General features: G+C 37.7%; 1 protein-coding gene across 10 annotated transcripts in view; it reads right to left on the reverse strand.

Moving 5' to 3' along the window:
• ST7 (suppression of tumorigenicity 7) overlaps positions 1-27,596 on the reverse strand; it is a 231,257-nt gene that overhangs the window by 88,959 nt on the left and 114,702 nt on the right. For all 10 annotated transcript variants that reach the window (XR_006778648.2, XM_045792785.2, XM_045792787.2 and 7 more), the window contains 5 exons: positions 23,863-23,945; positions 11,965-12,124; positions 2,474-2,528; positions 1,693-1,808; positions 14-89 (listed from right to left, as the gene is read on the reverse strand). Coding sequence is in view for 9 of the 10 variants with exons in the window: in XM_045792785.2 (XP_045648741.1) it covers positions 14-89; positions 1,693-1,808; positions 2,474-2,528; positions 11,965-12,124; positions 23,863-23,945 (490 nt within the window). In the remaining variant the exon portion in view is untranslated. The remainder of the gene's footprint in view (positions 1-13; positions 90-1,692; positions 1,809-2,473; positions 2,529-11,964; positions 12,125-23,862; positions 23,946-27,596) is intronic.

Genomic DNA, 27,596 nt, shown 5'->3' on the forward strand with positions numbered 1-27,596 from the left:
TTTCCCCACTTACTCGTTTATCTCTAAGGCTTCATGAGCTGCAGAAATTCTAGCTTGGGGGTTTCTCTCTCTCCAGGCTTTCTGCATTACTATTTTAGAAAAAGAGAAAAAACCAAGTCCATCAATACAAATAATTTGGAAGACTCAACACGGGACAATAGTTAAATTAATAGCTTTCAGCTTGAATACAAGACAGTATTTCACTTACCAAGAAAGTCAGCCCAAATCTCCAAAGTCACACAAATACTCTAATTCGCTATTCCATTGTTCTTCAGTTGATGATATCAAACCTTTCTTGTGCTCATAAAATTACAGATCTAAATCTTATAGACTAATCCATGGTCTATAATTTTAGAGACTTAATCTTGATTAAGATTTCTGTTTTTTACTGAAGTATGAGTTGACACACAATGTTACAGTATTTTCAAGTATATAACATAGTGATTCTTCAAGTCTACATGTTATGCTATGCCCACCACACTGATTAAGGTTTCTTAATCAAGAAAGGAAAAGACATTCTAAAAGAGATTTAATATTTCTTTTGCTCATTAGTGTCATTTGTTGTTAAGAAACATATATTATTTTACCCCTTTTGAGGTGACATTGCTACTAATCTCTTCCTTCTACTTAGACACAATCAATAATTTCTATTGATCATTTTCCCAAACTCCATAGGCTCTGGGTATTAGGCCATTTTCAAACGTTTTGAAGAGCACAGGGTGTTATACTCAACTAATGAATCATTGAACACTCATCAAAAACTAATGCTGTACTATACAGTGGCAAACTGAACATAATAAAAACTTTTTTTTAATAAAACCATTTGAAGAATTAGGAGTTGGATCAGAAAAAAAGTGCTTTAGCCTTTTGCTTAACATGCCTATCTGTTGCCAAAGTTTGCTGCAAACACAGTTTTTATATACCAGAACAGTTTTTATATATATATTGTGGAAAGTCCAATGCCTGGAATATTTATTGGACTATGATGTTCCACCATGGCAAAGAGTACCTTTTAAAAAAGAGCAACAATCCATTTATTATTGCAAAAAGAGCAACAATAAATATGTATATTCTAAGTTAGTTTCTTAGGCACATGTACATATTCCTCTTTTTAAAGATTTTTTTCACCTATTTAAGTTTGGCGATTTAAAAAATTATCAGTGGAATTATTTGGATCTCATACAATGTGAAATGCATGCCAAACAAAGCCTTTTCTAGGATGGAAAACAAATATGGATTCCAGTAGGTAAGGCCATGCCCCCATTCAATGCTAGTGAACCTATAAATAGGCATACAGAGGACTACAATATATTCATTTATCATTTGGATTCACTAAATCCCAATTTCTAATTATAATATCACCAAAGAGACATGACCCTTCATTCTACCTCAACCAAGGATTTAATTAGCTTCATATAAGATTAATATTTCTTCAAAATATGTAAATCCAATATCAGTATATTTTTCTAAATGGCATTTTAAATTATAACAAGAAGACATGTTTCTACATTGATACTTCATTGTGATAAATCTTTTATTTAAGTATCAGAATTCTGGGTTCTACTAGTCAGTCTCCAATTTAATATTTTATACATTGGGGTTTTTGTAGAGCAGATATTCCAAAAATAGTAACCTTAGTACTTAAACCAAAAAGCACTCCCACTCAGCAACTATCTAAAAGATTGTCCATACTTGCATCTGCAGGACGCAGGTGGTCTGAGTCACAAGTGAAGAATGTCTGGTGGTCTTGGGCAGAGAGATTCATGTCATAGTAAGTCAAAGGCTCTCGTCCTGTCACCCAAGTATACCTGGTAAAGGGGAAATAGATGGTCAGACACTTTGAGAGAAGAAAGCAAGACCTACAAAATATTAAGCTGCATAGGAGTTGAACTATAAAACATTAACTGAAATACTAAAACAGCTTTGCCAGTGAACGAAAAAAAATTTTTTTAAACATCCTGTTCTCCCTTTAGGAAGTATATGAGCAGGAAAGAAGCAAACATTTTCCTCTATATTTTTGTCTAAAAATTTTACTAGCACTAGCTAATGAAAACTCTCCCTAATTATATCATGAATAGGCATATCTCAAAAGCCATGAAAATTCTGATATGCCTAATTACTCCACAAAATTAAATTCCAACATAACTTCTGTGACATCTTCATAAGCATGTTCTAGGTAAGCTTCAAAATATTTTGATCATAATGAAACAAATAACTGTAATAGAAAATTTCTAAAAACTACACATGATTATATATATACATATATATATATATATATGTATATATAATCCCAATTCCAATCCCAAAAATATTTATAAAACAAAAAAATCAAAACATTTGAGGATTGTATCAAAAAATAGAAGCACTACCCAGACTGTTACAATGACCCCTAAATGAACCAGCAAAAACATTTGCTGCTGCCTTTACTCTCTGAACTAGACCCATTTGTTTCCCAAGCTGTCAAAATGCTTACCGATTATATTCAGCACCCCTAAATAAATTTAGTGGATTTCGCCATACTTTGCATTCTGCAGCAAAGAGAAATATGAAAATGTTACACATAGTCCAGAGACACTACAAGCTAATTAATTTAGCAAACCACCCTTCCTGGACATTTGATAAGATAATTTTATTCTCTATCCTCTATATGGGAAGCAACATGGAAAAACTCTGAGTGGTTAATCAGGAAACATAGCTCAGGCACCAGGACTTTGGAAAGTTTCCCCTAATCTTTCTAGGCATAAGCTTCCTCATTTGCTAAATCAAGGTATAGGCCAAAATCAGCTGGTTTATAACTTCAGTAGTCATTAAGAGGTCTAAACAAATTCTATGAATTTACTTCTAAAATTACAGGTAGAAGGTATAGGTAGAAGTAAAACTACTTTCTATTAATACTTTCTAAAATATATCTTAAAATAACTCCTAAGTAAGCCTAACTTAAGCTCTAGAGTATAATGTGCAAGTGCCCCAGGTTTTTATTTAGGGTCTTTGTTAATACTGATCTTGTGAAAGTCACCAGATTGCCTTTTACATTGCCATAAAGTAGTAATAAAAAAATTAATAAAGTTATTATTTTAGGGAGAAATACTGTGAAAATATATTGTTTTAAAAGCATTAACACTATTTACTTATTTAGATACATGTATTAATTATTATACTAATGTTATAATTCTAGCATATACTAATAGATTATACAACTTTCTCATACAAAGACTGCAGAAATTTAGAACCATAGGACTTAGTAAAGTCAATCATTAATTTTTAAGGCTATCTTATAAGTGTGTGACTAATAAGCTACAATTTTTTTTAAACAGCCTATGATTAAGACTTTCTACTGATTCTCAATGCATTTCTTTGAATGAATAATGTTTTATTAGAAAATAAAATCAGTTAACAGTACTTAAAATATCTGTGTGTGTGTAGTCCACAAAAAAACACACCCAAAGACATATACATGAAAAAGTGAACAATTATTGCAGAAATCAAAAGAACATTAAAGGCCATGGGCAACTCATTAAGATTCTCAGTCCTTATATGCAATATCCATCCTTCCATCCATCCACCCATGCATCTATCCAATGAGCACTGAGCACTCAATGGGGAAAACAAACAAGCAAAGTATCTATTATAATACAGCATGAAAATGAAGAACATAAAACATGACAGAAAAGCTGTGTGTAATCTCAATACATTCTTGTTAAAATAGTGAACAAAGGGTACACATATAACAGGAAGACATATTTTCATTTAAAGAAGATAAATTTATCTTTAAATTAGGGCTGAAGCCCACCTAAAATTTGCGCTATGTTTATAAACGATGGCGCTACATTTTCTGACACTTAGCTTAACTCGACATTTAGGAAATGATCTTTGCTCAGTTAGTTTAGCATCTTTGAATTTTGTTCCTGAGAAACTAAAATTCAATGGCTGTCACTTCATATGGCACTAACTAGAAAATTACGCTTTTCTTAAATAATTACTTTTTCCCCAGATGTAAAGGCCCTTAGAGGGGTCACTAATGAACTCCAGATCATGGCTTGAATCACACCAGTGAGCCAAACCACCATGATCGCTGTCTTTAAGACTATTATAACTCTTAGGTCCTCATCATTTCCACCATCTCCTCAGAGGATGTCTTTCAAGATCCAAAGTGCTCTTCTTAAAGCTTTATGAATATTGCAAGGTTAGTATTTAGCATGTAACAAACATGTACACATATTTATGTACAAAGGATGCTCGTGGTGGCATTGTTTGCAAGAAAACAGAAGCATTTGAGAAGACACCCCTGCTCCACTGAATTTCATCTGAAATATTAGTAAAAAGATTATGGCAAATAATTTGTCTCCAGTGAATACATTATTCTATTTGCCTAGAAGGACAAGCACTGCTCAAATATCAATTGACAAATTATAAAGCAAAATGCCTTCAATTAAATTTCAACTCTATTATACATTGGATACAAATGAAATTATTTCTAAATAAAAATGACTGCAAAGGGGAACGGTATATATACCTAAAGTATTTTGGAGCAGTATCTAAAGATGCAATCTTCATTTAGGAAGTGCCACAATACAGCCAGCAGGGGGTGCCGCAAACATTTTGAAATGTTTTTGTGTCTTGTAACAGAAAACTGAACTTTTAAAAAAAATCACGGCTAATATAGTGTCATACATGTGGTCTGTATTCAGTTTCTTTAACTATCCCTGAAACTTAGAAATGAGGATCTAAGGAACTGTAACAGATGTAAAATATTCTGAATGAGAAAGAATATGTGCTACAGAACTACTTAAGAAATGTCTTCATTAGCTATACCCTTCAAACTGGTGCAAAACTGGAATAATTTTTTTAAAGAAATAAGCAACTAGAGGTTGAATATGAACGCATCAAAGTTTTATCTCAAATTAGGTCACAGATATGTTAATTTCTTCTTTGCTACTTTGTTTCATAATCTTACCCCTACTACAAAGACTCTCTCAGTCTGGAATTACTCGAGAGTACATAAGCCATAAATATCAGACTGCCTGATGGTTTTGTGATATGGACAGAGGTTGTAAATGTCAAATGCATTAGAATGTGAAGATTTAAGTCAAAAAGTTCAACTCAGATATATCCAGGGGGTAAAAGTTCTTCCATATGAGGTCCAGTTTCTTATCTTACTCGTGTCTTTGAGGAATAAATTCTTTATTTAAATCAGAATCAAAGTTTTACCTCCAAAAGGAAAGTTGTTAATATCAACAATTTCAGTGCCCTTTAGAAGACCTAAAAATTGACAGGGACTCCATCAAGGGTTTCTGACATTAACAGTCCAATTAAAAATATGCCCCAATACAATTAACATACTGTCTATGGTTCCATCTGTAGCAGCCCACAGAAGAGTCTACCTACAAATGCTGACAGAAATATCCAGACCTCAGCATGCATGCAAGAATGCAGCTCAAGAGGAAGAGAAGCGATAAATATTGGAATAGTACTTGTTTAGTTCCCCAAGGCTGCAGAATAGATTCCCCCCTTTGTGATAATAGGCTGATTATACGTTTTTATGTGGGAGACAAAGAACTTAAAAAAATAATGCTTACTGCCATCAAGAATTTCTAAAATCAAGCTCCAATCTTGTCTTCAGCCTTCCCTCTCAGCACTCCCTACTAAACTTGCTATCCCAGTGAGTTATTTCATGCCTTTTGTACCCAGTCACTCCTCTAGAATGCCCACGCCACCACTCACAGGACTGTGTGGTTTAAACATATGTAGAATGACTGTTCTGCATTAGTCCTAGGGCTAGACCCTGGGTTATTAGGGGGAAAAAAAGAGGAGCTTATGGCCTTGGTAGAAAAATGAAAAGGGCATCCAACTGAAGAAGCTCTATAGAAGAATAGTGCACTGACAGAATCACAGACTTTCCCTTTGTCACAGGCCCCAAAGAAAAACAGAACGTAATTCTCAGAAAAGCCAAGAGGCTCCAAAGTCACAGAGCTTTATTCACATGGAAGAAAATATTACTCTACATCCAATTCATTTGACTCTGAGAATCTTTCTTTTCTAAAAAAAAAAATATATATATATATATATACATAAAATCGTCACTTCTAGGGCCTTCAAATATATAAATTATTAATTCATAGAAGATTTGTTATGCTAAGAAGTTACCACCTCTTCCCAGAGTCTAAAATCTAATAACGATGGTAATACTATTATTACAAACAGCAGCAATAGCAACTTTTGTCATAGCTATAAGTCTGATTTTCACTGAGCCTTTCTATAAGAGGTTTTAAACCTCAAGTCATCTATATTCCTTGCATACACTAGTGAGGGGCCTACAGTAGGCCCTTTTTACAGATGAGTAAAGCATAGAAAAGCTATATAATTTCCCCACAGCTCATAGTAAATGAGATTAAGGGCTGGTGTCCAGATTGACCAACAACCACCCACTATATGCAACAGACCCATTACGCTGCAACATCATATTTCAAAAATCCTATGACTTTATCAATTAAATTTTCCACTAGAAAAAGAGTTTTGAAGACTCCTCTGGGGAAATGTTAGGCACTTTTAAACAATATTTTTAAACATTATAGTTCCAAAGTACAACAGAAAAGGGCCCTAGAAAAAGTTTCATCAGATGTATTATGACAATCAAGATTAAGCCCAAGCCAGTCAATGTCTGCCATATAATTCTGCCATATATTTATTAGCTTTGATATGTCAGAAATGAATATCCAATGCTCTATTTCATACAAGTTATTCTTAAATAATCCTTAAGAGTAACAATATCCATTTTCTTAAGTTATTAAGCTTTAGCTGTTTTCATAACCTTTGAAATAATTATTTTGAAAGAATTAGTAGTAGAAAAGGCACAAAGTAACATGTAGGTAGCTTTCAACACAACAAATATGCTATTCCCTCAAATTCTACAGAATGAGAATAAGTATAAAAAATGATGAGTTTCAAGACCATTTTATTGATCTGCTCTATTCAAGATAGTGTACTACTCTCTTCAAGTATTGCTTAAATCTTTATAGTATCTTTCATACACTTCTCATTGATTATTTCTGACCTAAGTCAATCACCTCGACCAAATAATGTGGAAATGTGAAATAAGTTTATTAAATAAATGTTCACCAGGGACTGAAACTGTTTTAGGCATTTTCACCATTCAACTGGAGAGCAAATCTATAGTAAAACATAAATTTTAGTAGCAAAAGATTTTAAAATATGTAATAAGCATTGGCTAAGATAATCACTTCAACACACACATAGATATGGCAAGGACAACTGAGTTCCTCTAATTGAGATTGATTAAAGAGCAACCCCAAAGGTTCTGGACATGTAGCAATTTGCAATTTTGCCAAGGGATATATTTAAAAAGCAAGTACTGAAAGGCCTGGGCATAAAAGTGAGTCACTGAGCTAATGAGTAAACCTCATTGAACCCGCAGCCATATCTCCATGGGGCTGGGCCACCTTCCCCATCATATTCATAGAGAAGTCAGTTCATCCGGAGGACACTGCCTGATGGTTGTCCTCTGACTTGCTATTTTTGAATGACCTCATTTATTCCTCAAAGTACTCTGTGAAGTAGATACTGCTGTTATTCCCATATATGCAAATTAAGATACCAAGGAAGGTTAAATGAGTCGCCCAAGGTCACACACTGTAAGTGATGAAGCCAAGATTAGGGCCACATCTGTCTGACCCCAAAGTCTGAGGTCTCAACAACCATCAGCAATTCTACCACTGAGCTGTTTCTAAGTAAGTTTGGATAATGTCACTTCTGAAATAACATCATGTGTGGTAGTATAAGGTTTTTAATGAAATTATTTATTTTACCAGCTTAGTAATTATATCAGTATTGAGTTTACAGACCTCACAGAGGATCTAGGCTAAATTTTTTCGTTGGAGCTTGAGACTTTGGACTCCAAAGTAAGACCACCTAGGTTACCAGCTATGTGACCTTGGACTGACCTTAGGCAGATGGCTTAACTTGCCTGTTCCTCAGCTTCCTCTACCATACAACAGAGATGATAACAGTACCTGCTTCTTATATATGTATACATATATACTATGTACATATATAAGATATATATTAAGATTAAATGAGACTAAAATGAAATGATTTGAGACAGGAAGGCAAGCAACTATAACCAGAGCTTGTCTAAAGATCTAGTTCTATGCAAGAGAATACTAAGGTATCTCAGAGAATTTAAACTTGACTTTGGCAAGGATACTTCTCATGTGATGAAGCACCCTGCACTCTACCAAATATCTTGAAGGTGAATGCTGCAAACTTTTGTCTTTATGGCAACTTACTCAAGAACAGGGCAATTATCTAACAGATGTTTCCATGCACCCAAATTCGAAATGCTACTGCTCCCTGAGAATCCCCTCCCTTCAAAAAAGGAGAAGTTGGCCATGTTTTAAATCCCTACACATCATCAGCTCACAAGCTGAGTTGAATTAAGAAATGGCAGTGAGAGGGGGCGCCTGGGTGGCACAGTGGTTAAGCGTCTGCCTTCGGCTCAGGGCGTGATCCCGGCGTTATATCCCGGTGTTATGGGATCGAGCCCCACATCAGGCTCCTCCGCTATGAGCCTGCTTCTTCCTCTCCCATTCCCCCTGCTTGTGTTCCCTCTCTCGCTGGCTGTCGCTATCTCTGTCGAATAAATAAATAAAATCTTTAAAAGAAAAAAAAGAAAAGAAATGGCAGTGAGAAACATGGTGACATGGCAAATACATCAGCAGAGTTTATGATGAAAAATGGTGGGTTAGCTCCCAAAAAAAGCAAAACAAGTGAAATGTTCATAAATGTGTGTTTTTTTAAAGATATTATTTATTTATTTGTCAGAGAGACAGAGAAAGGGAGAGCACAAGCAGGGTAAGCGGCAGGGAGAGGGAGAAACAGACTCCCCGCTAAGCGGGGAGCCTGATGCGGGGCTTGATCCCAGGACCCTGAGATCATGACCTGAGCCGAAGGCAGACACTTAACCTTAACTGACTGAGCCTCGCAGGCACCCCAAAATGTCCATAAATGTTAACCTAAGGCAAACAACCTAAAATTTAACTAGCTTAAGAAGCTGTGCCGTTAACTACAAATTTCCTCTAATCCACAGATAAAGATTACTACAGATTCAGGCCAATTTGTACAGAAACAAAAGTTAAAAAAAGGTATGAACAGCCTGCCCTGTGACAGTCACAATTCTCCCACTCCCCATTTCCCCTTTCAACTTTTAACCAAAATAAATGATTCCTTAAGAGCTACTCTATGAGTTTTCATATAGATCAATGTTTATAACTGATATTTTCAGGGTTTTTTTTTTAAAGCTTTTTCAATGATTTTTCTCAAATAAGCTATTAAACAGCCTTTGCCAATATCCATGGGACTTTGTTAGCCATGTTGCATTTCATGTAAGATTCGCCAAAGAACTGTCTTGTCATTCTCCAAGAAAATCAAAAGATTCACCCTTTCGTTACTAAGGCAACAGCCATTTTATTATTATTAAGGGACTAGGAATTGTTAAACTAATTCTTCTATTTTAAGAAAATGTATTATTAATTACCCTCAGCTTTGGACTTTCTTTTTTCTTTACTTAGTTGGAACCAGACTATTTAATAGAAAGTGATTAAGAGTAGAGATAAAAGACAATGTACTTTAATAATACTTTTCTTATTCAAAAATAAAAGTCACCACAGGAAAAGAGAAGTGGAAAATAGTATTAGCCCCACTGTATCTGGTACTTCTATACTGGCATATATGTTTGTTGAGCTGAGTTAGCCAAATTTTAGAAACCCAACGGTCAGTGACAGGAGGGCAGACTGAGCTCTAAATATACTTAGATAAGGTAATTTCCCCTTTGCTAAATGTAAGTATTTGAACATTGTTATGAGATCAGATCATAAATGCTGTAGCTATTACACAGGAAATGAACAGAAATATTGCCTGCACAGTAGCAGACATTCAGCAAATTCTAGTGGAATTGAATTAATAATATTCAAAAACTCAGTTTTAGCCAGGTCAAAACCCAGCACAAATAAAACTGGGAATTTCCATGATTATTATTTTTGAATAAATTTGTATAAAGGACTTAGGTCCTCCCTTTTAAAACTGCCATAAAAGCACTAAGAATAGCATCAAGATTTATATAATGCATAAGGCTTACTTCAAGGTAGCCATAAAGAGAGAAAGCAAAGTAATAGTGACAGTAGAACTCTTCATTGCATTTAGGAATGATGTCAAGAAATTTAAAATGCGTAGAGAGAATTTTAATAAAAATTAAAATGTACTCAATGAAGAATGGCCTCAAATAAGGCTGCTTTCCATTTCTAATCTGTTAATTTCCTACAATGTTTTATATCATTCAAAGACTGTAGTAACTCTAATCAGACAAGAGGTCTTCACAGCAGATGCAAAGTGAGGGCCGTTACCCACAATGGCTATACTCTGAAGATGACTGAATGATCAAGACCCCCCATTAGAATAATGTGCCACACTTGTTAGAATAGTGCTTAATGTTTCACTTTGCTCAGCTCTCTTTCTGTTTCTTTCACAAAATGGGTACATTTTCAAAGTCCCAGACAATTCTGTTACCTGAGTGGTGCCATCTCTTGCACATGTACCCTTTTGGATGAAAAAAAAATGCGCACCTCGTGGTGCCCACTACCACTCACAGATGGCTGGCAAAGGGTCTACTGAAAGGGCACTGGATCAACAACAGGAATAAAATATATGTGCAGTGCTCCTTGATGCTTATCACCTGGCCAGACAGTTATGAAATGTGGACTGAGTTATTCTAGGAGAAAGAAAAAAAAAAAAGATCTAATCTAGCTCTTTAATTTCTTCTTCTTCAACCTTTAACTATCAGCACTAGCGCCCTCCCCTTCAAGAAGCAAACTTCTTCCCCCAGTTTGGGTCAGGAACTCTCCTTTGTTCTCCATAGCATTGTATGTTCCCCTCATGTAATCATAGCACTAACCACTGTGTCTCCTTCAGTAGACATGAGAGATCCATGAGGACAAGGACTTTAGCTTTATTTTTTTTTCAATCATAAATTCATAAGAACCTGTATAAGGCCAGGTTCATATTAAGGACTTAGGAAATGTTTGCTGAGCTGATAAAGAGACCAAGCTAAGAGACCATATTCTTCCCACTTCTTTTATGAATGGAGAAATTACAGGCCTTGCATGTACTCATTTGTGCACTCACTGAGTTTCAATGATGGACCAGACACTGTACCAAATGATAGAAATACTGCAATAAAGCAGTCAGCTTAAACGTTACAGTGAGATTTGACAAATGTTGCTAAAGATAAAAATGTTCCAAGTCAACACAGGTGGAGAGATACTGTACAACCTATCAGAAAAGGCTTCCCAGGAAGTAACACTGGAGCTGGGTTATGAAAGACGGGCAAACGTGCGAGAGGGAGACAGACTTCTATGAAAAGGGCCGTGAGAAAACATGGCATGTTCAAGAAATGAAAAGGAGAGGGACAGGACTGTGACTGAAGCCAAAGCTGGCAAGAAAGGTGAAAGCAGCTTATGCTATGCTAAGGAAGCTGGGCTTTATCTTCAGCGGAATGGAAACCAAGGCAGCCTTTTAAGCAAAGGAGTGATGTGATCACATCTAGTTAGACAGAAGGTTCTGCAGTTAGCATGGAAAAGAATAGACACATTCAATAAAGTTCGAGAAACTAGGGACAAGGAGGCCAGAGAGACTCAGGCTGGGAATACTGACCTAAATAAATGATCCTTAGCTAAACCAAATTGGAGAAAAAGTAAAACTAAACAAAATAAATATTTCCTTTCCTTGTGATGCTTATATTCTATTTCCCTGGTAGAAGCTGTTAACATCTTGGGAAAATACACTGCATTTTTCTCTGGATACTAATATTTAAATAAGAACATTATTACTGTCTTATAGTCATAATAATTTAGTAAAAATAAGCAAATCATGTTCAAACTGAAGGACTTTCCATACCTGAGACACTTTGCCTGTTGGAATCTGAGTCCCCATTGCTGGAGTTAGAATTATTGGAGGAGTTGTTGTCAACCCCTCCCAGGAGGGGGCGCAAGTGGCTTACTGAGACTTGTTCAATGAATGATGTTCCATACTTGCGAAAATACCACCATTCAAATATCTAGAATAGAAAAATAGTATAAGTAGTTATGGTTCTTGTTACTGTACATGATTTTTGTACACACGCCCATGAAATATGTTGCATTTACTAATTACATCCACCTTAAATACCTAATTTTTTATTCCAAAAATTTTGCTTAATTTATTCTAAAAATTAAAGAGATTAATAAAATTAAAACACCAATTACATTTTAAATTCTCAATGTAGTTTCCTCCACTTAATACTAGCTTTCAGAGAAAATCCATACCTATAATCATGGATAAAAGAACACTGTTAAGAGCTGCTCAATATTATTTTCCTCCAAATTTACATAATATTCCAACAAAATCACCATGGCTGAAAGACAACTCCAGAAATGTATACAAATAAGCAAGTTTTAGAAGTATGGCTTACAAAATATTCCAATTCTTGGCACCTTACATTCTGATAAAGCCATACCTGCATAAAATTTTTAAGATAGCAAAATTCTATTTTTATTTTAACAACAAGCATTTCCTTAGAGAAATGCTGGTTTTACAGAAAGAATGAAAGGCATCCCGTTTCTTGTATGGATAGTACGCCACTACTGAGAGACTTAGCAATGTCCCACCTGCTAAGAAGTGCTTTATAAACACAAGCATCTGTTGAACACCATTAAGTTAATGTTTCCTAGTTCACCAGCTTACCAATTATTATATACCATGCATTGCAAGGAGAAAAGAAATGACTTTCGTTAATAAGAGGAAAGGAGCAATAACACGCATATGATTAGGCTGCAATCATGACTTCTAAGTACGGGGAAAGCAAGTGACCTCCTGCAAGCCTGCTTCCCTGGCCCCTCGGTCCTTCCAGTGAACACTTTCCCACCACTGTTCAAAGCCGCTCTCTCCCACATTCTTTCTTCTCCTCCCTGCCTGATTTGAGATTTGTTCCTTAAGCAGCCACAAATCATCACACAGAAGAAATTTAAGAATCAGCTATGTGCCAGAGTCTCATAGGATTAACTATGCCATATTTTTATAATATAATCCAGAATGTGGAACTAACATAGTATTAATTATCTTTATGCTTACCTATTTCATAAAAACAAGATTTTGTTAACTACTCTGGAATGGACTTTGGGCTATTATTTTAAAAATCAGTGTTTTCTTCTGCTGCTCTACCAAACAAAAACAACCTTTTTTAAGACAGACAGAACATCTATGAATAACCAGAAGGAGTCATCAATCAAACCAAATGTTTCCAATTCTATGACACCTTTAAGTTAATTCCAAAAAGTTAGCCCTCTGACTATATGAATTTTTACGTGTTAAGACACTCAAGTAACTTCACTGGCAGACAGGGAAGAGAATATGATATGAAAGCTAAGAAGGGACAGAACTAGTCTATAATATCTGGAATGCTAGCAATAATCTTGCTTGAAGGAACAAAGCTCAAGAATGGTAAATCTACAAACCATGAATCCAAGGAGTCTGTAACCTCAGACAAGTTACTTCACCTATTTGAACATCAGTTTCTGCAAATTGTAAAGTAGAAATCACATTCATTCTTTATCCTCAAGGGTCCTCCATTTTCACACCCATGTAAAACATGTAGTTTCAATCCCCCATGTAAAATCCCCAGTTCAGTGCCCATTGCATGTTTGGTTCTCAAAAGTAATAGCAAAGTTACCATTTATTATATTGATGACGTACATACCTCTCCTGCACAGGACACCTGAAATACTGATGCACTCTGCTCCCATTAGTCTATGATTCAGGCTTGTACAGCATCTTCTTGTCTGTTACTAAGTTATTGGCTGAAAGCCCGAGAAATCATTGTGAAAAAGGGTACTGCTCACCATTCAGTTCTGCCCACCCAACAAAGCCCTTAAGAGTTTCGTGGCTTCACCTTTATTAGAAGAGAAGGAAGGCTCCAAGCAACCCAAGAACACTGAGCACAGAACTGGCAATGGCTCTCAATCACTGTGGCGGAGAGCTTTTGTTGCCTTAAGGCTCTGCTCTGCTTTCTATATTATGCTGCTGGGCACCTGCCAGGCCTTCGTTCATTCACTCAGTCACATAGCAGGAAGTGCTCCACACCAGGCAAGGTCTGTGCTCTAGGGTTATATAAGGCACATGTGGCCCCTGATACCACCAGTCCCTGCCACAGACCACAGCACCTTTCACAGGTTGCTCCTGACGTAGCCTATATCCATCACAACACACACACACACACACACACATACACACACGCATGCACACACACCTTGGAACTCCAGATTTCTCAGTTTCTACAGAAGAATCACAGAATGTTCGTACTAAAAGGGACCTTAAAGGACCAAGCACAATCTCCATTTAAAGAATGAGGAATGACCAAAGTCTCACAGCAAATTGAGTAGCAGCTCAGCCTAAAGCCCCAGTTCTGTGCCACTAATCTCGCTAGGGCTCTACAAGGAGACATCTTTTTGTAACTCTGTTGCATACTGAAACACAGACAGATGTAGCCTATCATTTCTCTTTTCAAATCTTTATTTCCTAGTGCCTTCCGACTCCACTGTCCCTTTGCTTTCTCAGCTATCGAAACCAATCCAGAAGTAGGCTATCAAGTGGGACTAGATCATTTATCCTAAATAGTGATTCATATTAATGAGGTATTTGCATTATAATAGGAGACAGACCTTCCACCCAGTATTTCTAATGCAGGATTAACAGATCTCAGATCTCAGTAAAGATTGGGTTATTCCTGTAGCTATTTGGTGGTGGGTGGGGGGTCTTCCTGGGCCTGTCTTTTGCACAGTAGTAGATGGCTTCTTATCTATCATGGTCCTTCCTTGTCCTATACGAATGTCCCCAGTACCCTAGGGCAGAGACTCTAATAGGCGTTGAAGGAACAATTAGCAAAAGAAGTAGAAAGGACTTGAAGCCTTCTTAAATCTCAAACTAAGTCATCTAATTTGGGGTCAGCAAAATAATTTGCCCCTTATCCCAAAACATGACAGGCTTTGGGCCAGCACCTCACAGAATTTTTAAATAGCTGCACAGATCCAAATGGGCAGATGGTGTTATTTAACACACACATATTTGGTGTCACTTTGAATTCTTCTCCCTGGTGCATAACCGGCAATGTAAATAGCAAAGCTCTCATAAACAAATTTAGATTTTAAAATTAGTCCTTGCACATGCTAGTAGCTTAGTGGGCTTGCCTCAGTGGAATAAAACAGGTTTTAATCTGACAACCATAGAATTAAAATATAAATTTACTATTTCATAGTCTTAAATGCATAATCCCTCTACTGCTTTTTTTCCAACTCATGCTTCACCGCAAAGATTATACAGAACAAGTAAGATGAGAACTAAAAAGCATCCATTCACTTTGGCATTTAGGAAATCAACAGTGGCCCTCCCATCTAGCTGAAAGTTCAAAACTCAAATACACTTCATGATAGCCAAGTTATGTGACCTTGTTTGATTCTCTGGGGCTTAATTACCTGATGCACAAAGTAATGTCACAGTAAGCACTCAGTTAATGTTGGATGGATGCACAGATGAATGATTACAAGACTGGATGGAAGGATGGTTGGACAATTAAATGGATGGACAACAAGGGCTGGGCCAGTGCTTTAATGGAAGATAGTCTAAATCAACAGCAGGACCAATGAAAGTTCTTGTGTTCTTTTTATTTGTTATTTAAAAAGATAGACTTATACATATTTGTGGAAGGGTAAAGAATCTAGTGAAAAGAGAGACATTAAAGATTCAAAAAAGTACAAATGATCAAGACGCATGATGCCAAAGGCCCAGAAAGCATACCCACCCTGCCTTCAAAAGGTAACCTACCATTTCTTACCCTGAGACAGAAAGAAAAGGAAGGACGAATGAACAGAGGGGAACATTCTATTTTGGAAAATAGGGTGTGATATGAGATATTTTACCAGTAAGAAGCAACAAAGGAATAGAGTGGGTGACACTAATCTCAGTAGAGGTGAGGGTAAGGCTTGTCTTCTCAGAACAAGGAAAGTAGGGATGGAATCGGGAATGTGAGAGTTGAAGAAGTAGTTTGGATCTATACCTTGCAGGACAGAAGGACCAAAAACTATACTTGAGACCCAGATCATATTTAAAATAAAGACCCATTTGTCAAGGACCCTGTTAGCAATGCCTTATGACCTCCTCCATACTATTTGGCAGAAGCAGAGAAGATGACCAAAAAGTACCAGGACTAGGGGTGGAGATCCAGGTTCAGAGCTGGCCTAAAGTACAACTCTCCCACAGGGAAGGAACAAAAAATCTGGCAAAGCGATAAACAAACAAGACCCTTCCATCTACCCTGCAAACCTAAAAGTTGAGTCTTTCCTGAAGATGCCTAGATTCTTCCTAGCCAATAAGCACTCTTCTTCTTGAACTGCGTGTTCTCTATATAAAACACTTTTCCTTGTGAATCAGAGACTTCCCTATACCCTATACCACACTTAAAAATGCTTCAAGATTTCCATACAGCAGCACCTTAGTAATTCCACACCAATTCCATTAAACCCACAGGAAATACAATGATGTCTCAGCCTGAAATTGGCTAAGTGCTCCCTACGGATTAAAGGGTAATGATATCACAGGAGAATAGATCCAGTGATGCTGGAGATTAAAGAGGAAATACGAAACTTTCCCGCAGTCTGCTCCCAAATGGAAAGACTGCAAAATTGACACCTGCTCTAAGTCTTCAGAAATATATCTGGTGGTGAACAGATTTTTGGCAAAAGGGGATCTTCTGGGCTTAAATGAGATAAATCAAGGCTGTGGGCATGGATTATATAATATCCATAATCTTTTTAGTTTCTTGTTAGAATTCTCAAATACATGATTGTCTCTATACACACCGACCCTTTCAGAGTTCCCGCCGCACACACCCAACTCCACATGACAGACTGTTTTCCCCTTTTGGTTCATGTTACGTTTTGTTTAGGAATACTGACATGCTATGGAAAGGGTCTTACTTCCCACTTCCTTGGTCTCAGCCAGTCCCTCCTCAGTCACTGTTCCCCTGAACAACTGAGGGGGGCTGTGTGAAGAACTGGTATTCATGCCCTTCAACCCCCTTTCCTGGCCACCTATCACCAAGGTTTTAAGAAAAGAGGGCAGACAGAAAAGTGAGGTTCTCTTCAAGGTCAATAGTCAATGACCCACCCCCACCTCCGTGTCTATATGTTCATAGGATGAGATTTTCCACTGTAGCATTAATGAGTGTGGACTGGAGAGGAGGGTCACTCTCCTGGGGGAAAATCATGAAGAGTACTGACATGGGGAGGAGCCATCCCTCACTGTGTGCCTCGGGCCCCACCAGCTCATGCCATGGTGGCAGCTATCCTCGTGGTCCCTCTTTTAAGAGATTCTGATTCAGTTAGTCTGGAGTGGTGGTTGGACCCATCACTTTAAACAAGCTCCCTAGATAATTCTGACACAATCGGTAATTCATTCACTCACTGGATCTCTCTGCTTTCAACAAATATTTTGTAAGCGTCTACCCAGGCATTACATTATTGTATACAAAAACACAGATATGGTCTCAGTCTTTGTGAAGCTTCCATTATATAGAGGACAAAGGCTATAAATGATGACACAAAGAAAACATAATTATAAATTGTGGTAAGTATCCATGGCCAATTGGATAAAGAGAAAATGTCTCCTCCAGGGAAGGGTGTAGTGCCCATCCTTCTCTCTCTCTTTTCTTTTTCCTTCTTTCCCTCTACTCCCTTTCTTATCTACCTGACCCATTTCTGTGGGTCTGTTAAAATGAAAACATCAACTGTTAGATACTATTGCCATCCACCTTCTTAATCAACACCTTCATGAGAGGCAGGATGATACTATGGCAAAGCAGTAGAAATTTAAATTCCAGTCCTCACTCCCACCCTTACTTACTAAAGTAACCTGAGCAAGTCATAAGCATTTTGGATGCCTGGTCTTTAAGTCTTTACTGGTTTAAACCGGAAGGCTTCTGAGGGTTCCTTTCCCCAGCCGTGCAACTACATGATTTTCAAGCCTCTCAAACTGTGCTCCAATCCAAACTGATAAAGCCAAAAGGGCACTTTTGTCCCTTTATCTGCCATCGGCTTGCTCACCTTCTTCACTTCTGCCTGTCTAATCATTAATCTGATCCACTCAAATACTCACGTCTACACTCAGACCCTGACAGGCGTGCGTATGTCTTCTCTTTGGCCTGGCACTTTGCTTGGTCTCCTGTGGAAAATCATTCATTTTTATGGTGACCCCCAGAAGCTGTAATCTGATAAAGCTGAATGAGCCTCAGTTTCCTCCAATTAGCTGCAGGCTCCCCTACCATGTGATCCCCATAGCATCTCTCCTTTATTCTATAGACAAGAGATAACTTGCTTCACAAATCAATATAGCCTGACGCTTATATGCAGCTTCCCACACCCCAAGAGCTCTTCCAATCAAGTTTCCCTGAGTCTTTTTTTACTCTTACCTCGAGAATCACCATCATTCGGGTGATCCACCTATCTGTCAATTAAAGTGCTATCTCAAGTGCAAGTCAAGTCCTTTAGATGGAAAAGTTGAAAAGTTCCATAACAATCCTCCAGCCCCACTCCCTTACATTTGAACAGGAGGGGATGGAGGACATGGTCAAAAGATCCAGATTCAAATCTTACCATTTGTCTACTATATAACTTTGGTCAAGTTATTTAACACTTGTGTCTGATCATACTCAGCAGCATAAAGCTACTGCTACATTTACCACCTAGAATTTTAAAGAGAATTAAATGAAGTAATATATGCAAAGTGCTTAATATCTGGCATAGAGTAGCAACTCAATAAATGGACCTTTTGATACAACTTATTCCTAACTAATTATCATCTCTTCTACACTTTGCCAAAAACATATTTTTTACATGTAATCTATGAGCTATGACTTTTATTTACTATTCTAATTTCCTCCCTTTTTAGTTCTTGATTCTCACTTTTTAAAATTATGCCTCAGATGCTTCTTTTTATATCTACTTAATATATGTGTAAAATGTAGGTGTAGGAGCATGTCCACATCCATGTTAATGGGGATCTCTTTATAAATGTCAATATAACATACAGCATTTTCTCCACTCTACCAACATTTTGAAAAAATTAAGGGGAGCATTTTCTCCACATAACCACCTAACCACTCTCAAAAATAAAAACAAAACCCAGAAATTTTCTCCACTGAAATTAACATTACTCCGAGAGGCTACTTCAAGCAGACGGGACATGTCCTTGCTAGAACAACTAAAAGACGAAATTGGTAGGTTTGGACTGTGATGAAAGGTGCAATTCCTATGGCTGGAACTGGACTGAGATCAGAAGGCTTGTGCCAAGAGGGCAGAGGGGCCACCTGGCGTTAAGCAAGGGAGAGAGCTGGCTGGCCTGGGCACAGGACCAAAAGGGAAGAGTGAAAGGTAGATGGTATAACCAAACTCTTTGCTGGCTTTCAACCTGCAAAATTAAGAACTAGCAGTAATATCTAGTAAAATACACACTGATTAGTCCTCATTTATTTTTAAACACCTTAGTGTAAAAGACAGTAGCATTTGCCAAATACATTTTATTTTTACGTATATTTGTTCAGTTAGAGGACTTTTTCAGGGTGTTTTTGTTTTTATTTACCCTCTTCTTCTAAGACATCACACTGCATGACAATTTCAGTCTCCAGCATAGGAATCCTGAGGTTCCCAAACAACCATTTCCCCAGGGGCATCCCTGTACTTTCAGCGCTCATTGCCTGGCTCCCCTTCCATTGCTCAGGGGAGACTAGTTAGGTAATTGTCTCTCTGTGCCAGGAAACAAACCACTAAGCACCTGATCCTTTACCTCAATGCCGCCTCTCCATGAATGCACTTGGCAGAAAATAACAGCGGCTGAATAGAAACCTCAACCCTGGGTACATTTCAAGGGCTAGCAAAGCTAAGTCCCCAAAGGCAGGACAACACCAATGCCCATAATCTCTAAAGCAGGAGCCTAAAGCTATCAAGAACTATTCCCGCATCGTAGTGATTCTGCCCTCAGTACAGACCAAGCATTTTTGAGAAGGGCTTTTCAAAATCTTCAAACATCAGAGGTTTTCCAATGCTCAGAGTTTCACATCAGGCACACCCTGTGCCTCCTGAGAAGGCTGCAGGACAGACACTCCCTGAGGCGCACCACAGTGCCCATCAGGTTTCAGCAGCTGCCCTCCGCACAGAGGAAGAGGGGGTCCGGCCGAGGGGGTCCCGCTCTACTAAAATCCCTTCATTTGGAGAACAAGAAAAGGAAGGGGTGGGACTTCACCTCCCTGAGTTAGAAGGTAAAATGATTGCTGGGCCTAGCTTACCAGAGAAAAAGGAAATCACCCACACTCTGGCAATCAATCTACAGCCTAGTGAACCCACACCAAGATAAAATCCAGACCTGCCATTTGTTCAGCAAGCTAGGAAAACAGCTGAGAACTTAGGCAGAAGGTGGCGAAATGAGCGACAGCCTGCCTGGGCTGAAATCCTGCTTTTCACTACTTGCCAGTGATGTGACCTAAGGCAGGTTACCCTGTGCTACCTATTCAGCCTATGCGTTAGTAAACTGGAAACAAGGCTGGCAATTACCTCCTCCCACTATTACAAGGAGTGCATGAATTAGCATATGAAATGCCTGGCACACAGTAAGCACCATCTGAGCGGGTAAATGTTCTTTTTTTTTTTTTTTTTAAGATTTTATTTATTTATTTGACAGAGAGACAGCCAGTGAGAAAGGGAACACAAGCAGGGGCAGTGGGAGAGGAAGAAGCAGGCTCCCAGCAGAGCAGGGAGCCTGATGTGGGGCTCGATCCCAGGACCCTGGGATCACGCCCTGAACTGAAGGCAGAGGCTTAACGACCGAGCCACGCAGGCGCCCCGCAGGTAAACATTCTTAAATAAGCATCCCTGAGAGAGGAATACACAAACAAAAAGCTATTTTCTGCATCAGCGTGAATTAGTGATTTCAGCATGAAATTGCTATTCAAATTGTACCTAAAAGTTCACTTTTTTTTTGGCTTTTTTAATCAAAAAATATTTCAAAGATATTTTAGAAAGAAAATATTAAAGGATTATTTTAAATGTAAATAATTATTAGATGAGGACTTGTAATACTTTCTCCTCTCCCCCCAAAAAATATACATGCTAAAAGGCTGCCATGTTTTCAGCCCATACTTATTAATCATTTATAAAGTATTGAAAGCATTTTCTAAGTTTGAAGTTTCTTCAGTCCATCAAGAATATCAAGGTGGGAACCTGAGGACATAGGTTCTAGGCCTGGCTTTGCCACAAACTAACATGAGCTTAAGCAAATCATCTTATAGCTTTGTGAACAACTCTCTCTAGTATCCCTATTTTTTGCATGTCCCCACAGAACAGAGAAGACTTAGAGACACAGATGGGTGTGCAGATCTGCATTTAAGGGGCAATAGGGTACAAATTACTATACACACCTTATTTCAACCCATGTCAAGGAGAAGTTTTAATATGCTTCCCTTCACCTTGGCTTGGTCTCTGCTCAGTATTGGGCTTTCTATGCAGATTTCCATTCATATAACCATCTTGGTTCTTGCTGGTGTTCTTCACATTCCTGGCCCAGTAATATCAACTTCAAACATCTCCTCCCTTGAGCCCAGCAACCCATGTGATACAGCAGAGCAAGATTAACCCGAATATGCTTCAACCACAAAAAAAAAATGCTCCCCAAATCACCACCATTCCTTTAAGCTGTTTGCAGGTTTCTGCCCTGCATACATTGCTCTACCCTACAAGCGCAAGCCTCTGAAACTCTTTATTGCTCTAGCTTCATATATGTATTTGTTCCACATTTTTGTGCCCTTCTCCTCTAAAACTTGTGTTTTTCTAGTGCTCTTCTCTTAACATCAACTCTGAAATATCTTTCTTATTCTTATCTTTATAAAAATTAGTAATTAGTAATCACAGCATTATGTGTAGACAAAAAAAAAACACAACATTCTAAAATTTCTTTCTCCTTTAAGGTCATTTAATTATATTAGCGTGATTATACTAAATTAGATGGCCCTACGTAAGGTCACTTATATTAAAAAAAAAACCACCTACTTCACATGTTACAATTTATCGCACTTGTAATTATTTAGAGGATAAATTAATGGAGTCATTGAGATGATTATCATTGCTTTTGCCTATTTGGAATTTTTGAAAGAAAGAAATAGGGAAATGGGGGCTCCTGGGTGGCTCAGTTGGATAAGCATCTGCCTTCAGCTCAGGGCATGATCCTGGGGTCCTGAGACTGAGCCCCGCATTGGGCTCCCTATTCAGTGGGGAGCCTGCTTCTCCCTCTCCCTCTGCCGTTCCCCGCTTGTGCTCACTCTCTCTCTCTCTCTCTGTCAAATAAATAAATAAAATCTTTAAAAAAATAAATAAAAAAAAAGAAATAAGGAAATGTAAATTTTGAAAGAAAAGAAGATAAAGGGAAGAAAAGCTTAGAACTGCCATAGCCACTTCAACACATTTAAAGAAACTGGGCTAACCACAATGAGATATCACCTCAAACCAGTCAGAATGGCTAAAATTAATAACTCAGTAAACAAAGGTTGGCAAGGATGTGAAAAAAGGGGAACCCTCTTACACTGTTGGTGGGAATGCATACTGGTGCAGCCACTCTGGAGAACAGTATGGAGGTTCCTCAAAAAGTTGAAAATAGAGCTACCCTATGACCCAGCAATTGCACTACTAGGTATCTACCCCAAAGATACAAAAATACAGATTCAAAGGGGCACATGCATCTTAACATTTATAGCAGCACCATCCATAATAGCCAAACTACAGAAAGAGCCCAGATGTCCATCAATGGATGAATGGATAAAGAAGATATGGTATACACACACACACACACACACACACACACACACACACACACACTCACACAAGGAAATATTACTCAGCCATCAAAAAGAATGAAATCTTGCCATTTTCAATGATGTTGCTGGAACTAGAGTGTATTATGCTAAGCAAAATAAGTCAGTCAGAGAAAGACAAATACCTCCATGATTTCACTCATATGTAATTTAAGAAATAAAACTGATGAACACAGGGAAAGGGAAGGAAAAATAAGACAAAAACAGAGAGAGAGGCAAACCATAAGAGACTCTTAGCTATACAGAACAAACCGAGGGTTGCAGACAGGAGGTGAGGGGGATGGGGCAAATGGGTGATGGGCATTAAGGAGGGCACTTGATTTAGTAAGCACTGGGTATTATATGCAACTGATGAATCATTAAATTCTGCCCCTGAAACTAATAATATACTATATGTTAACTAACTTGAATTTAAATAAAATCTAATAAAGAAAGAAAGAAAGCAAAATGAAGAAACTGGGCTATACTTCTACTGATCTTGATTATGGCCAGTAATCCATTTTGAAAGAAGGATGAAAAACATTTTTAGTTGAACTGAGTCACATGTATTTTATAGTATCTCAGACAATAGAATTTGACACAGAATTGTCTTTCTTTATTTTTCATTTTATTTCTATTTTGTTTTTCCCCTTCAACAAAAGTAATATATGACTATTTCAATTTTTTTCAAATACTTTAGAAATATGTAACCTGGGCAGTAGAAAGCCTCTTTAAGTCCAACCACCCAACATATACACACATGCAAGACATCACAATAAGCTGCGGGTATATATTCTTCCAGAATTATTTCCTATACATATACTGACATATTAGCATTCAGCATGCTTTTAAATAGGAAGGATTCTACCACTTACCAAAATGAGCCCTGATATTAGTGAGGAAGTGCCTGTCAGGGCCACGTAGAACTTCGGTGTTAATGTGTTCAAAAACATGCTCACTGAAAAAAAAGAGAGAGAAAAGGAGAAGAATAAGGAATGCATAAGTACGTCAATAAAACAGTGTTCCATTTTTCTCTCTAGTGAAATTATTTGTTTCTGATGACAAAAATTCTTAGACCCTTAACAAAGTCCCATTAAAACAGTTCAGCATCACAAAGGCTCAGAATGCTAGGTGTCAAGGGCTATATCCTGAAAGAAATAGCCACATAAAAGAAAAAAGCAGCTTTTTCTCAAAACTATTGTTGTGAATAGAAACTCCTCATAACCACTGAGGAGTCTAATCAAAGCTGGTTACTAAATTGTCAGAAAGAGAAGATCTTACAGATTTTGAGAGACCCACACATTAGAGTTCTTGAGGAACCAACAAGGAATACTTCAACCTTAGAACAAATGGAAAATAACTACAGTTGATCCTTGAATGTGTGGGTACTAGAGGCGCCAAACCTCGACACAGCCAAAAATCTGCACTTAACTTTTGACTCCCCCCCAAACTTTACTAATAGTCTACTATCACCCGAAGCCTTACCAATAATATAAAGTCAATTAGCACATATTTTGCATGTTATTTGCATTATATACTATATTCTTACAATAAGTAAGCTAGAGAAAAGAAACTGTTAAGAAAACCATAAGGAAAAGAAAATACATTTTCAGTGCTATATGGTATTTATTGGAAAAGATCCATGTGTAAGTGGACCCAGGAGGTTCAATCCCATGTTGTTCAAGGGTCAACTGTATATTTTCGGCAGTTATTAAAGATTGTAATACTATTGTTACTCCTAAGAAGGAAGGACAAATGGACAAAGTTAGCACACATTAGTAAAAGTTTTTTCACCTTACTTAAAAGGCTGTTAGACTAGTCATAAAAATAACTGGAGTCAATGAAAAAAAAATAAAAATAAACCACTAAAAATAAATGTACAGTCAAGAACCTTCCTGACCAATTTCTGCCACTCTGTTCATATCAACTATACAGTTGATCTCGCTATCCATTAAGTAAGGTTCACTTCCATATTTTATAAGTATATTTTAAATCATTATCATTTGTATCTAGATATTGCATGAAACTTTGATTATTACCAAAACAACAACTGACCTAAAGAGCTTTTTGCATGCGTATTCACATTTCTTTACTGAGTCTGTTTGTGGAAGGGTACCACATTGGTCTGGTTTTAGAATGAAGGATGTTAGAAGTAGGGCTTTGATATAATTAGGGGAAAAGGCTTTGGCATTTGTCCTGAGCTTGGCCCAGAAAGCCAAGTCACCAACATGACCATAGATCCCATGTTCACTCATTCAACAAATACTTCTCGCTGTTCATGAATGAGACCACGGACAAGGAATGGAAGCATGAATCAGACACAGCTCCCACCGTCTAGATGGCCACAGTCTAGTTGGGAAATGAACAAGCAAACAAGCAATTACCATAAAGTTTGATAAGTGCATACACAAGTCCTGAGCATGGGATGTTATAAAAACACATAAAAGGTGTTGAATGCTACAACCGAAACTAGTGATGTACTATAGGTTGGCTAACTGAATTCAAATTAAACACACACACACACACACACACACACACACACACACACATACACACACACACACACACACACACACACAAAAGGGACGCACCTAAGGCTGAAGGCTGGAAAAGATGTCCAGGAGAATAAGTAGGAGTTAACTAGACTAGTGCAGGCAGCAGAAGCGACAGACAAAAGGGCAAGGTCAGCAGAATAAGGGGGCTACTTTGAGGTGCTGAGAAAAGATCACAGCCTTTCCAAACAGTTGTAGAGGCTGAGGAGGGAAACAGCTTGACCTGTGGGCCCTTTGCAGAGATGCAGTTGTAGAAGGGCGCATGGATTCCATTCTTCCTGGCTACCGGCCATCCCTCCCCTGCTCCCATTCTTACCTGAGTTTGTTTGACTTGCGGGCTATCACTTGTAATCTCAAGAGTCTGAACTAACACAATGTGTTCAGTTGATAGTCACACTCTGACTAAGAGAACTCTTTTGGGGAGATTGAGAAGGGCACAGAGGTGCAATCAGCCTAGGACTGCAGAGGTACAGCTGAGTTAAGGTTGGGTTTGCTTGGCCATTAAAAACCCAAAGATGTGGTGATTTGTCATTTCCCAAGCAAGTTAGTGGGAAAAGGGAGACTTTTTTGAAAGGAAAAAATTAAACAAACAAACCTAGAGCTTGTAACTGCCAGTCTGATTCTGAAGTGCCTAAAATTCTCAAAATTCCCATCCTCACACTATAAATGACCCCACACTCCCCATTATTTTTTAAAAAGTCACCAAAACAGAGTATTTGCTTTATTTTACAGTTATGAACTCTCATATCTGTATCATATACTTTTCAGTAGGTTTCTGGGGACAAAGTGAGTATAAAATTCTACAAAATCCATTTCTAAAAGAAAGAGGAAAAGGTATGCTTGAATTAGAAAAGTGCTTTAGTAGTCCTGCTATAACACCCCAGCAACAAAAGCACAAATCAATGGAGGGGAAAGATCTAATGAAAATCATTAACTCAAGAATTAATTGATCAATGAAAAAGACAATTTTATGAGTGATCTAAAGAGATAAAACTATACAGTGTTCCCATTTGGTTTTACTTACTTAAGATTATATAGCAGTGGTAATTAATAATTAAAAGATACTTCTCTGTTATATCCAGTTGTAGAAAGCTACTAGAGTTGAGAGATCATGGAAGTCATTAGAAGAAATAGAGACACACATAGAGAATGAGAGTAGCAGAAACAGAAACACTTCAGAGAGTGGTAGGTGCTCCTTTAATAATCTATTAACGTTATGGTCTTTCTGAATATCCTGAATATCCTGGCTGAAATCACTAAGACATGGCATTTGGCAATTCTGGGCATAAATATCAACACTTCATACTCTCCATTTCCATCTATCTATGTATTTAAAGTTAATAACAAAGCACTTTCGCATAGTAGAGAGTTTAATTCTCACTTCAGCTCCATGAAGTCAATGTTATTATTCATGGTATTTCATAGCTGGCGGTGGGCAAAGACCTGAACACCAGTAGTCCTGCCCCCAAAGTTCAGCTCATGGCATCACAGGGTGTGTGCAGATACTGCTGACAAGCAAGAAAGAACAAAATAGCAAATGGAAAGCCCTTCATTTCAAAAGGAGAAGAATTCTGAATAAATCACACTAAAAGATGAGATGCTTTTAATACTGTACTTACTTTTACCTCAGACTTTTAAAGATAAGTTCCCTGTGATCTTATCATTGGTGTACTGTGTAGCCCCGGGGTAAAGGCCAGTAGGCACTCAGAAAGAAAAGAGAATCTAATTGAAGATTCCCTCATTAAATTAGGAGGGTTGCTCACTGCAGACCAGACTGCCTTAAAACAAGGAATACCTTGCCTAGTTTCATCAGCAATGAGGGCCACTAACAATTATTTTTAAAACATATGAAGGCCTGATGAAGTACCTAAAAATTGCAGCAGAAAACTGTGGGGTATGTACTTTGAAACATAAACTGGATTTTCCTGCTACAGACATATTCAACTGTCTCTTCCATAACTGCTAGGGCTAGGCAAAATAAACTCAAAAACAAAGACTAATCTAGCTTTGTGAAGAATAGATTCATAAAATTTCAATAATGTCCTATTTCAACCTAG

The sequence above is a fragment of the Ursus americanus genome, chromosome 3 (genome assembly GCF_024610735.1).
Source record: "Ursus americanus isolate L20-20 chromosome 3, mUrsAme1.1.p, whole genome shotgun sequence".
NCBI lineage: Eukaryota > Metazoa > Chordata > Mammalia > Carnivora > Ursidae > Ursus > Ursus americanus.